We start from the raw sequence: 12,594 nt of genomic DNA, 5'->3' as shown, positions 1-12,594 counted from the left end.
AGTATGCTACCTGCTGCATAAAATAAGGTTTATTTATCTTAAAACAGTCGACTTCAAGCTTCAAAGGGGCCCCTTCCTATAATATTTCACAGCATGGAAGACAAATTTATTTTCACCCCATGCATACATAAACTTGGAATGGTCTCCTTTTACATAAATATTTCTTTATGGAACATCAATAAAAGCACAGTTGTTTAATAAAAACCAATGGATTGATTTCTGGCTAACAAGTAAAAATTTGACCAGAGGGGCGCCGGGGTGGCTCAGTGGGTTAAGCCGCTGCCTTTGGCTCAGGTCATGATCTCAGGGTCCTGGGATCGAGCCCCGCATTGGGCTCTCTGCTCAGCAAGGAGCCTGCTTCCTCCTCTCTCTCGGCCTGCCTCTCTGCCTGCTTGTGATCTCTCTCTGTCAAATAAATAAATAAAATCTTAAAAAAAATTTTTTTTGACCAGAGGTCTCAAAGAGACTTCTCAAAAAGCCTACCAATCCCAATGCCCATCCCTTAAAAGTTTTACCTTGCTGTTTTACTTGGGCCAAACTGCTGTGCATTTTAGCTTCTACTTGTATATTGTCCAGAAACGTAGTGTATTCTTTCGTATATGAAACATTTTCCTTATTGGCAACCCTTAACTATCTCAGGAGAGAAGCCTGGAATTTGGTAGTAAAGTTTGGAATCGAGTGGGAGGCCAAGTCCAGAGCCCCCACTGGTGGCGGTGTTTATCTTCCTCAATCAAAAATTTCAGAGTCTGACTCCATCATTTGCAAACATGACTGCTCATATGACTGTTGTTGTTCTGGGCAGAAAAATATTTTTCAGAAAGGAAAAAGTGTTTTCATCGCATGTCAGGTTCTTTTCCTGTCGTTTTTTTTTTTTTTTTTTTTTTTTTTTTTTAGTCTAAAATCCTCCCAACGTTTGGATTAAAGGAAATTATGCAAGAAAGTGATGTTCCTATGTTAAGACATTTGTTTTCAATTTGAAAACCAATTTATAGTCATTCCTTCAAATCGGTATACTAGTTACATAACCAGGTGTTCGGTCAGGCAGACCCTGCTGTGTGTCTGACTGCCCCTGGAGATCTGATGCCCAGCCAAGTGTATGTCACACAGAATTGGGGTGTAAAATGACTTACCTGGTTAAAGGATCTTAACCAGGTTTGAGAGGGATCTCCAATAGCAGCTCTTTCTGCTTTCTTTCCTTTGCTCATTACCCACTAAAATGTCAAAGCACCTGCCTGTCCTGCACTATTCACAGAAATAATGCCTCAGTGGCTTAAATACAGGCTCAGCAAACTTGGCAGACCATGTGGTCTCCGACAAAACTACCAACCTTGCCATTATAGGATGAAAGCAACTATAGGCTATTTATAAATGAATGAACATGGTTGTTCCAATAAAACTCAGGGTGCCAACTCACACATTAAACTATCCAAGGAGGAAGGAAGAAGAGAGGAGGGGAGTGTCCTAAATTATTAGAAGAAAACTCTTTAGGAAACTCTTCCTAAATGAATGGAAAAAGTAAAAGCCATAAAAAACTGCTAAATCTGACTACAGCAGAATACAAAATGTTTGCCTACAAAAGATACATTGAACAAAAGAGGACAATTACTGAAAAAAATTATATTTATTTACATATAATGTATATATGTACACACAGACACATATCTGAAAGCATAAATTTCTGGAGGACTGGTACCAGTTCACAAACTATTTGTCTGTCTGCAATGAGATTTATAGGGAAATTAAGAGTAAGCGTTTAGAAACTTCTGTAGCAATTTCATATTGCTGCAACATCCAAGCACCTGACCACTTTTCTAATATTTTATTTCTGTTGTCTTTTATAAGAATATTGGTCCATGATCAGCTGGATAAAAATACACCAAAGATTATCCGAGAAGCACTAAAGCAAGGAGTTCTGGTTGTTGAAAAAGAAAAACGACTGAATATACTATTAGAAAGTAGACAAAGTATGTGAGCAGGTAATTGATAGAAGAGGAAACCTGAATGACCAATAAACATTTTAAGAGATGCCCAACTTACTAGGATTAGGAAAATGAGAAGTTTGGTCTTATCAGGCATTAATAAGAATGAGGATAGTTTTGAGCAAAGGGTGGGATGTCTAGAAGCATCCCTGGCCTCCATCCACTAGATGCCAGTGACCCCTTCTGCAAAGCTGTGACAACCAAAAATATCTCCAGATATTGCCGAATGTCCCATGGGCAAAGTCATCCCTGAATCAGAAGCAGTGGTGCAGGGAAAAGATTATTCTGGACAGCTGGTGGGACTATGAATTCGAAGAGCTACTTTAGAGAACAAGTTGTTGAAATCTACTAAAATTTAAAATATACACACACCATAACCCACCAGTTTACTTCTTGGTGTCTCTACCTAGAGAACGCAGCGAGGTAGGCACAAAGAGACTGCTTGCAGCATTGTTTGTAATGATGCAAACCTGGGAACAGTCTGAAGGTCCAACAGCAGAACAATGGCAAGATGATGTATAGTATTTCAGTTTTGAGGCTAATATTTAAAAAGAAAAAGGTAAAGGTGGAAACAACCCAGATGTCCATTGGTAAAGGATCAGAAAAATGTGATATATACATATAATGAAATATGATTCAGCCTTAAGAAAGAATGAAATTCTGACATGAATGAACCTTGAAGACATGATGCTATGTGAAATGGGCTAGTCACTAAAGGGCAGATATTGTATGATTCCATTTACAAGAGGTACCTGGAATAGTCAAATTCATGGACACAGAAAATAGAACAGTCGTTCCCAGGAACCACTGGGACGCAAGTGGGGTTATTGTGGAACCACTGGGGGTTATCCCAGGAACCACTTGGGGACAAAAGAGGTTATTGTTTAGTGAATACGTAGTTTCAGTATAGGACATGGAAGCATACAGGACATGGATAGATGGATAGTGGTGATGGCTGCACAGCCATATGAATGTACTCGAAACCACTAAAGTGCACACTTAAAAAAAGGTTAAAATGGTAAATATTATGTTATGCACGTTTTGCCACAATTTAAAAAGACAAAATGAGGTAGATTTCCATGTATTGACATGAAAAGATCTCAGAGATATAATGTGAGGTTCAAAATAAATATATAGATTTATATACCTATGGATGTACCTAAATGCATAGCAAGTGGGAGTAGTTACCTAAGGTGGGGTCTGACATGAGTGCCAAAAGAGGATTTGGGCCTAACCTGTATTTTAATTTTTTCAAAGGAGAATGCATTCATGAGCTCTATGAAATTTAACATTATAACACTGCTTAGAATATCTCTGTAAAGAAAATTCAGGAAACCAGTGACAGTGGCTATCTCCAGGGAAGGAAACTGAGTACTTGGGAGGCAAATGTGGAAGGAACACTTGACTCGTCCTTTTGAACTCTTTCAAATTTGTGATATTATTATCTATGTGATTGAAACTTACAAATAAAGTCAATGGTTATAAAATTCTTCCTAAATTTATATTAAATTCAAAACAGCTGACTTATGGGGTTTTGTAGCTCCCATAGTTCATTCCTTCCCTTTCTTCTTCCTGTCTCACCATTAAAAAAATCTTCACGTTCGAATGAGTGTTCCCTGAGGGTCATTGTTAATGACTTTTTCCCACGGAATCATGTTTTCCAAACCACAAAGAACTGAAAACTTAACAAAAGTCCCAGCTTTGGCTCAATTCTGTATCACAGCAATTCTGCAAAATAGGTGTTAGTCTTTTGTGTTTCTAAGTTCTCAGAACAAGACTTACCAAGGCTGAAGGTTGAATTCTCAGTCCCAGAGGCTTTGATCTTGAGTTCCTCGGCTTTCTCCTTGGCAGCCCATGTGGTTGGTAGCATCCCTCTCTTAGGAACATAATATTTCCAGTCGTTTAAGCATCTGCCTTCAGCTGGGTGGTTCAGTCGGTTACGCATCTGCCTTCGGCTCAGGTCATGATCCGGGGGTCCTGGGATCGAGCCTCACATGAGTCTCAGCAGGGAGTCTGCTTCTCCTCCTGCCGCTTCCCCTGCTTGTGGTCTCTCCCTCTCTCTCTTTCCCAAATAAATAAATAAAATCTTAAAAAAAAATTTTTTTTTTAAAAGAGCGTAACATATCCAAGGGGAAAGAAATCTGGGTTCTGGGCCTGACTCTATGACCCATGGTGATTCATCATGTTAATTTTACTCAGTTTCACAGCCTATAAAATGGGCCCATCCTTTTCAGTTCCTCAGGATCATTCTAGAGAGATCTTCCTTCTTTTTTTTTTTTTTAAGTAGGCTCCATGCCCCATTTGAGTCTCAAACTCCCCGCCATGAGAACAGGAGTTGTGTGCGCTCCTGACTGAACCAGCCGGGCACCTTTAGAATCATCCTAGGGAGAAACGAAGACCACTTAGTTGAAAGGCCCCATGCTGGGTATCAGGAAGGGCCTGGATCTCCTGGGCCCATCATCACATCACTCTTACTGACAGGTACCTGTGCTCATGCCCTAGGTATGTACCTGTGGGCATCATGTTCCTGGTTGGAAGCAAGATTTTGGAAATGAAGGACATCATCGTGCTGGTGACCAGCCTTGGAAAATATATCTTCACATCTATATTGGGCCATTTTATTCATGGAGGAATTGTTCTGCCACTTATTTATTTTGTTTTCACAAGAAAAAACCCATTCAGGTTCCTCCTGGGCCTCCTCACACCATTTGCAACAGCGTTTGCCACCTGCTCCAGGTGAGTCGGGTGCTCTCAGCTACCCTGAGCCATAGTGATGTGGAACCAGGTGAGTCCAGCTGCATACTTATATGGAAGTGGGTTTCTGGGATGCCAGAATGCGGGATTGTCTCATTCCCTTTTCCTTCTTGCTCCTTAGAGGTCAGATCATTGTTTAACCTAATTGTGGGTCCTCACCCTAATTACTAAGACCTTTGCCTGAGTGAAAGAAGGCAATCACTTACCTCAGAACTCCTTACAGGGAAGTTTCTAGAATGATGCCTGCCCAGTTCTCCCTCTAAATGCATGAATCACAAAATAAGACCAAGGTATCATGATGAGGAACAGGTGCTTAGCTCTCTGGGAGTCCACAGTATTGTGGGATTATTTAATTTAGTACAAAAGATGCATTTTTTTTTTTTAAAGATTTTATTTATTTATTTGACAGAGAGAAATCACAAGTAGGCAGAGAGGTAGGCAGAGAGAGAGGAGGAAGCAGGCTCCCTGCTGAGCAGAAAGCCCGATGTGGGGCTTGAACCCAGGACCTGGGATCATGACCTGAGCCGAAGGCAGCGGCTTAACCCACTGAGCCACCCAGGCGCCCCAATACAGTGTTCTTTTTTTTTTTTTAAGATTTTTTTATTTATTTATTTGACAGAGAGAAGTCACAAGTAGGCAGAGAGGCAGGCAGAGAGAGAGGAGGAAGCAGGCTCCCTGCTGAGCAGAAAGCCCGATGTGGGGCTTGAACCCAGGACCTGAGATCATGACCTGAGCCGAAGGCAGTGGCTTAACCCACTGAGCCACCCAGGCGCCCCAAAAGATGCATTTTGTCATTACTGGAAATCCTTCCCAAAAATTGAGCTCTCCAGGTGTGTTAAAGAAAACTTTCAAAGGGGACGCTGGGTGGCTCAGCTGGTTAAGCATCTGCCTTCAGCGCGGGTCATGATGCCAGGGTCCTGGGATGGAGCCCCGCATCAGGCTCCTTGCTCGGCAGGGAGCCTGCTTCTCCCTCTGCCTGCTGCTCCCCCTACTTGTCCTCTCTCTCTCTGTGTCTCAAACAAATAAATAAAATCTGAAAGAAAGAAAGGAAGGAGGGAAGAGAGGCAGGAAGGAAGGAAAAAAGAAGGAAAAGTATCAAAGGATGGCCGCACATTACATTCACAAATTTGGTTTTTGTCTCCCTATTGCATGTTTCCTCCCATCCTCAGTGGCTATTTCCGTGATAACGTGCTGGGGTGGTAAAAAGAATTAGGGAGGTAAGTTTCTGTGGCTTAGAAACAAACCTGCTTCTCAGCTGTGGCAGCCTCCCACGAGGCTGGCTGGAGAGCATAGGACTTACTCTTCCAGTTATCCAGGAACACAGTTCCTCTCCAGGCTCTCACCGCCATTGCCACTTCTTGGTCAAAAAGGAAAAAAAGTCATAGTTTGCCTTTTACTTCCAGGGGGGAGGGAGGCGGGGAGAGGGACAATTCAAGAGAGGAGATGCACTTATGGAATAAATAGTTCTTTGTTGTCTTGAGAACATTTTGCACCATGAGGCAATGTGGTGTTTCTTGAGATATGAACACGTGTATCCAAGTAAAAACGTACCAGGTAAATCTAGAGGGTCCGATTTTGAATACTTCAGGAATTGACATTATTGCACATTGTGACTGAAACTTTTCTTAAAGATTTTATTTATTTATTCATGAGAGAGAGAAAGGGAGGCAGAAGGAGAAGCAGGGTCCCTGCTGAGAAGGGAGCCTAATGTGGGACTCAATCCCAGGACCCTGGGATCATGACCTGAGCCGAAGGCAGACGCTTAACTATCTGAGCCACCGAGGTGCCCATGACAGAAGCTTTGAAACAATTCCAATTTTCCCTCTTTCTTCAAGGGAAAAAAAAACCAGACATTAGGATGATGTTAACTGCTCTGTTCCTGGGTCTGCACTGAGTAGTCTCTTAGCCAGGCTGGAAAGGACTGTTGTCACAGTTGGCCGTTTCTCCCTTTCCAGCTCAGCAACCCTCCCCTCCATGATGAAGTGCATTGAGGAAAACAACGGTGTGGACAAGAGGATCAGCAGGTTCATCCTCCCCATCGGGGCCACGGTGAACATGGACGGGGCAGCCATCTTCCAGTGTGTGGCCGCGGTGTTTATTGCCCAGCTCAACAACATCGAGCTGAAGGCAGGACAGATTTTCACGATTCTGTAAGTTCATTATTATTCATCCTTAGGTCTGGGTCAAAACTCGAGGGGTTTTTCGTTGTGTGTGTGATTTCCTTTGAAACACGTCATGAATACCAACCTCACCATGACTTGGGGAGGTCCCATTTGGAAAATGACAGCATGAATTCATTACTTGAAGAGAGTGAATCATCTCTGAAGGGCTCAGCTGGCAGCATCTAGGGTTGTGTGGTTTTTGGTTTCGAAGCCGTAGCCGCCATATTTTGCATTTCTCTGGGCCCACACCATGCTCTGTATTAATGGCTAGTCTTCTGTGCCATCCCCTAGAGTGACAGCCACAGCATCCAGTGTCGGGGCAGCAGGCGTACCAGCTGGAGGGGTCCTCACCATCGCCATTATCCTGGAGGCCATCGGCCTGCCCACTCATGACCTTTCTCTGATCCTGGCTGTGGACTGGATTGTGTAAGTAGCAAGTCCTAAGGGCAGTGAATAAAATAATGTTTGTGGTGCCTTCCCTAGGAGCTTGGCATCCTGCTGTGTCTGGGAGAAGAGACACTTCAGACATGCCTTGTGAAGGAGTTCAGCTGGCAAGACAAAATTTTATAATTTTGTTTATTTATTTGTCAGAGAGAGAAAAGAGAGAGCACATACACACAAGTAGAGGGAGCAGTAGGCAGAGGGAGAAGCAGCCTCCCCACTGAGCAGGGAGCCCGATGCAGGCCTCGGTCCCAGGACTGGGATCATGACCTGCGCCAAAGGCAGACCCTTAACCAACTGAGCCACACAGGTGTCCCAGGCAAGACAAAATATAGGAAAAATTAAACAGTATAAGGGTCAAAGGCCCATAAATGACCACGAAATGTCATTACTGAGAACTTGGTTAGAGCATCCAGGAAAGTGGGAGTCCAAGACCCAGGCTGGGCTCCCAGTGCAGGCCCAAGGCGGGGACCAGGGTCTAATGGAGATTGTTAGCTGCATAAGAGTCATAGCCATTGGAGCAGTGAGCCTTTGGGAATGATTGTCCTTGGCCTGAAACATGCGAGGAGTGATTTCATCAAGGGAAGTGGAGATGAACCCAGCTGATGTGAGTGGATTGGGCTCAGGGGAGGAGGAGTTACGAAGGAGATGTGATTCAGGCCACCATCACCAGGGCTCCTGTAGAGGCACAGAACAGTGAGTGTTGATTCTGAGTGTGGACTCCTTGAGTCATTTGATACCTTCTTTAGGTTTCAATAATACATGTTTTATAGGGAAGGTCACCTGAGGTGCTAATGTTGGACAGTAGAGCATATGGGTAAGAAAATGAGCCCTGGGGCGCCTGAGTGGCTCAGTGGGTTAAGCCGCTGCCTTTGGCTCAGGTCATGATCCCAGGTCCTGGGTTCGAGCCCCACATCGGGCTTTCTGCTCAGCAGGGAGCCTGCTTCCTCCTCTCTCTCTGCCTGCCTCTCTGCTTACTTGTGATTTCTCTCTGTCAAATAAATAAATAAAATCTTTAAAAAAAAAAAAAAAGAAAATGAGCCCTGGAATCCAGGTACCTGGGTTCACATCCCAGCTTTACCATTTACTAGTTGTGTGATAGGAACTGTTCTGGACTTTGATGCGTTCACCTGTCAGATGGGACTAGTAATAGAACCTACACAGAGCTGGGTTAGAGATGAAATAAGTTAATATATCCACAGTGCATGGAGGAGTTCCAGGCTTGTGGTAGAGCCTAGTAAACAAGTAAACACTAGTGAAAAAAGACACTGCTTGCCAGGCTAGCCCGAGCCAGGCATGGCATCACCTAAAAACTAGAGTCTGGCCCTGGGCTCGTGGCTCTGCCCATTGTGGTTGGGAATGGTGGTTTCCAACTTCTTGTGTAAGCCCCAGAAATTTTCAGGGACTTCTCAGAATCCTTTAGAACAAGGAGGGTGAAATGGAGACCCGCATTGTCTACACAGCTCATTAGAGGGAACTCGGTTCCTTAGCTGGTGTGTTGGACAGGACCGGAGCAGAGTGTTAGAGCCAGCTGCTTCTGTCTGAGGAAGGCAGGCCTCTAAGAGACTGTTAGTCAAAAACAGGGACAAAGGGCACCAGGCAGATGGCCCAGTAGAGACCTGAAGTCACGTGAACCACTCACCACCCCATAGCCTCTGCTTACACAGCCCTCAGCTTCTGTGGTGCTGGCAGACAAGTTCACACTTTTCTCCCTTTCTGCAAAATGGGCACTGTACTTGCTCTGAGCCTCAGGAGAGAGGGTGGTTATTGGACTAACCTGTGGGAAGACAAGCTTCTGGAAAAGGACAGTGCTATGAGATGGTGTTTGCCAACTGCCATAGAATACAGGAAAAGTTGAACATTCAGCAGAGACACAGTGTTGAGAGAAGAAGAAGGGGTGTTCCCACAGTGTGCTGCTAAGCGGGAGAGAAGTTGGGTCTGAAACCCAGTCTACACTGTCTGTCCCAGCTGTGCGTGACCCTCATAGGATGGTGTCTACTCTGCATAGAATACATCCATAGAAAGGTGTTACTAACCTCACTGGGAGTTGTGAAGTGTGGGTGGGTGACTTTTGTTTTCTTTTTTCTTTTTTTTTTTTTTTAAGATTTTTTATTTATTTATTTGACAGAGAGATCACAAGTAGACGGAGAGGCAGGCAGAGAGAGAGAGAGAGAGAGGGAAGCAGGCTTCCCGCTGAGCAGAGAGCCCGATGTGGGACTCGATCCCAGGACCCTGAGATCATGACCTGAGCCGAAGGCAGCGGCTTAACCCACTGAGCCACCCAGGCGCCCATGACTTTTGTTTTCTTGATGCTTCTCTTCTTTCCAGGTTTTCCACAATCAGGGTCTGTTACTTTCCCGAGAGTAAGAAATATTGACTGAAACAGTTTGGAGTAAAGTGAGGCCCAGGCTGCTGTGTGGCAGCAGCCGCAAGACCTGCCTTTTCTTCCCCCGCAGGGACCGCACCACCACCGTGGTGAACGTGGAAGGGGACGCGCTGGGTGCCGGCATTCTCCACCACCTCAACCAGAAGGCCGGGAAGCAAGGCGAGGAGGAGCTGAGCGAAGTGAAGGTGGAGGCCGTCCCCAACTGCAAATCGGAGGAGGAGACATCGCCTCTGGTGACGCACCAGAACCCCGCTGGCCCTGCAGCCAGTGCCCCCGAGCTGGAATCCAAGGAGTCGGTTCTGTGAGGGGGCTGGCCCCGGGCGTGCCCGCCGGCGGTGGCGCCCCGCCGTGTGGGGGCGGCCAGGGGGCGCGGGCCCCCTGCTCACTGACTTTTAGCCCCGTGCAATGCTTTGGCCCGGTCAAGGGTTCGAGGATTATGTCTCCGTGCAGGCATCGCGCTTCCCAGCGGGAACTGGTTACCGGAGACCAGGGGGCTCTGCCATATGGCTTGATCCGTGTACAGGTGCAACTGTGTGTGCTTTGGAAACCCGTCCTGGAGCTGCAGGCTGGGGGCAGATCGGGCTCCCCGGGACGGGGTAGTTACGGCTTGGAACAACGCACAGGTGCCCTTCACTGCCCGCAGGCAGCTCTGCCCTCGAGGTCTTTCTGGGCAAACTAGGGGGCTTTACAGCCCTCTGTCATGCAGCCTTGAAAGCCAGAGTGATTGGAAAAATTCCCAAATTCTTACCTGTGGCTGGAATTCACTGAGCTGGTACCTGAGGTGTTGAGAGATTTCTAACTTGGAGGTGTGGCTGATTCTGATTCACTGGTTGCTGGTGGGCTTGGAGGTGCAGCACATTGTTCGGTTGGAAATACTACAGATCCCATTAGCACTGTGGGAGTCTCTGGTCAGTAGCATTAAGTAAACAGCTTAAATGCTAAGGTCAGAGAAAGGAGGGGGTATGCAGCCAGCAAGGGTAAGGGCAGCACCCTGTCAGGACAGACGGACGGACACACACACACACACACACACACACACACACACACACACACACAGATACACACAGTCATCCTCAATCTCGATCCATCCCCAGGGAAGTTTTCTGCTTCCAGGACCTGGCCTCTGACAACACTGTAGCTTAATCCCCATCCAGGCCCACAAGGGGCCTTTTCCTTCATGATCTTCACATCGAGGATGGGCTGGTTCATTAATCCAATCTTAGAATTCAGCTAGCCCCCTAAAATGCTGCACTTTGCAAAACAAAAATGAAAACACATAAACCCACTTACTAACTGGGGTGGGGTGCCCCATTCCCGGGTCCCCAGGTCTCCTGGCTTTGGCTAATTTGCTGTGGGCTGGGTTTCTTTTCCGGCCAGTAGATCAAAAGTTTAAGACTGGAAACCAAATGTCCCCATTCCTGCAGATACCTGCCGACTTGGTCTGAATCTAGGCGAGGGGACTTTATCCGGAAGACCAGTGTTGCCAGGGATGGGGAGACTGAAAGGCACAAGAATGCTCATTCCCTGTGGCTGTTGGTGGGTCTCTGTGATGTGACCTGCCTCGAGTCCTGGGCCTCACTTTACTCCATTTGTAAAATGGGGCTGATGTCACCTGCCTCTTACCTACCTCAGAGGGATCTGGTGAGGCAAACTGACTGAATCTGTGATAACAACCCATTCATTTCTTGGATAGCAAATGCTAACAACCTACGCTCTTATGTTTTACCCAAGTGAGACCTTTCTTCATGGAGTCCTTGTGCTCCTGGTAAAGACAGCTTCTCCGAGCAGAACTTTGTTCTCTGAGTGCGGTTGCAACTCTGCCATGCAGCTTGTTCTCTTCATAGATATTTGCCAGTATCGAGTGCAACCTCTTCCGGATGTTGTTCAGCTACTCTTGAGTGAACCACGCCATCCTTAGCACATTTCTGGGTTCTTGGCTTCCCTGTGACTCCTAGACCCCAGGCACTGGCCGGCCACCTCACAACAGTCCATTAACAGTTCCCGGACGTCCCACCTCATGCGGTTCTCTTGTTTTCCCTGTTGCTGTGACATGGCTGTCACCCAGGCCCTGCAGAAGAGGAAGGCGCTGTGGAGATGTGTTTCTGGTGCTGTTGAGAATGGGAGGGCAGGGACAGAGGCAGTCAGGCCCCTCCTTTTGGGGTGTGTGCCTGAATGGAAGGAGTGGGGAAGAGCCCTGAGGCTTAGAGCTGGCCTGGCCAGTGGGAAGGCCCAGCTCCCTCCAAATCTCTTTAAACCAGCCAAGCTGCTCCCATCCTCTGTGAGGCCAAGAGGGACCAGGAACTGAGCCGAGAGCTGCCTGGAAACCTTGACACTCTGGCTCATTGCTGATCCCCCTTCTGTTTTGAAAGGGGAAACAATCACATTGTTTGATCCCAAATTGCAAATGAACATTCTGCCTTTGCCTCTGCTGTCTTTCCTTCTCCCACATATCTATGGCTCTATTTGCACACAAAGGCATATATGTATGTGTGTCTCCATGTTGTTTTAGCTCTCATCCAAGCAAGTTTTGAATTTGGATAGAAGTGACCTAACCACAGTGTTGTGGCTTCTGCAAACTGATTTTCCTATGTCTAAAAGTAAGTTTCACAAAATGTTAAAATTAGAGCTGCCCATCTCGTGAGCGCGCCTCCTCTGTCCCAAACCTGGCAAGGCAGTAGGCAGAGTGCTGGGCCCAAGAGGGGCCCTTCTATATGAAATCCCATACGACAGCTCAGCTCCCCTTCCTCTGCGAGGAAGAAGGTGCTGTGTGCCTCCTTGTTTTTCAGACCAGAGTGACCTGGCTGGGGAAAATCCCACTTTCTCACTGTCTGAAGCTATCTCCCCCACTCTTCTAATATGTTGTCGTAAATAC

General features: G+C 46.3%; 1 protein-coding gene across 1 annotated transcript in view; it reads left to right on the top strand.

The window, feature by feature from the left end:
* Positions 1–12,594, top strand: part of SLC1A4 (solute carrier family 1 member 4) — a 27,751-nt gene extending 15,157 nt beyond the window's left edge. Inside the window, exons 5-8 of the mRNA XM_047745263.1 lie at positions 4,482–4,715; positions 6,689–6,883; positions 7,187–7,321; positions 9,793–12,594. Coding sequence (XP_047601219.1) covers positions 4,482–4,715; positions 6,689–6,883; positions 7,187–7,321; positions 9,793–10,027 — 799 coding nt within the window. The 3' untranslated portion in view covers positions 10,028–12,594. The remainder of the gene's footprint in view (positions 1–4,481; positions 4,716–6,688; positions 6,884–7,186; positions 7,322–9,792) is intronic.

The sequence above is a fragment of the Lutra lutra genome, chromosome 9 (assembly GCF_902655055.1).
Source record: "Lutra lutra chromosome 9, mLutLut1.2, whole genome shotgun sequence".
In the NCBI taxonomy this organism is placed as follows: Eukaryota; Metazoa; Chordata; class Mammalia; order Carnivora; family Mustelidae; genus Lutra; species Lutra lutra.
Note: the sequence above shows the minus strand (reverse complement) of the source record. Positions and strands in the feature narration are given on the sequence as shown.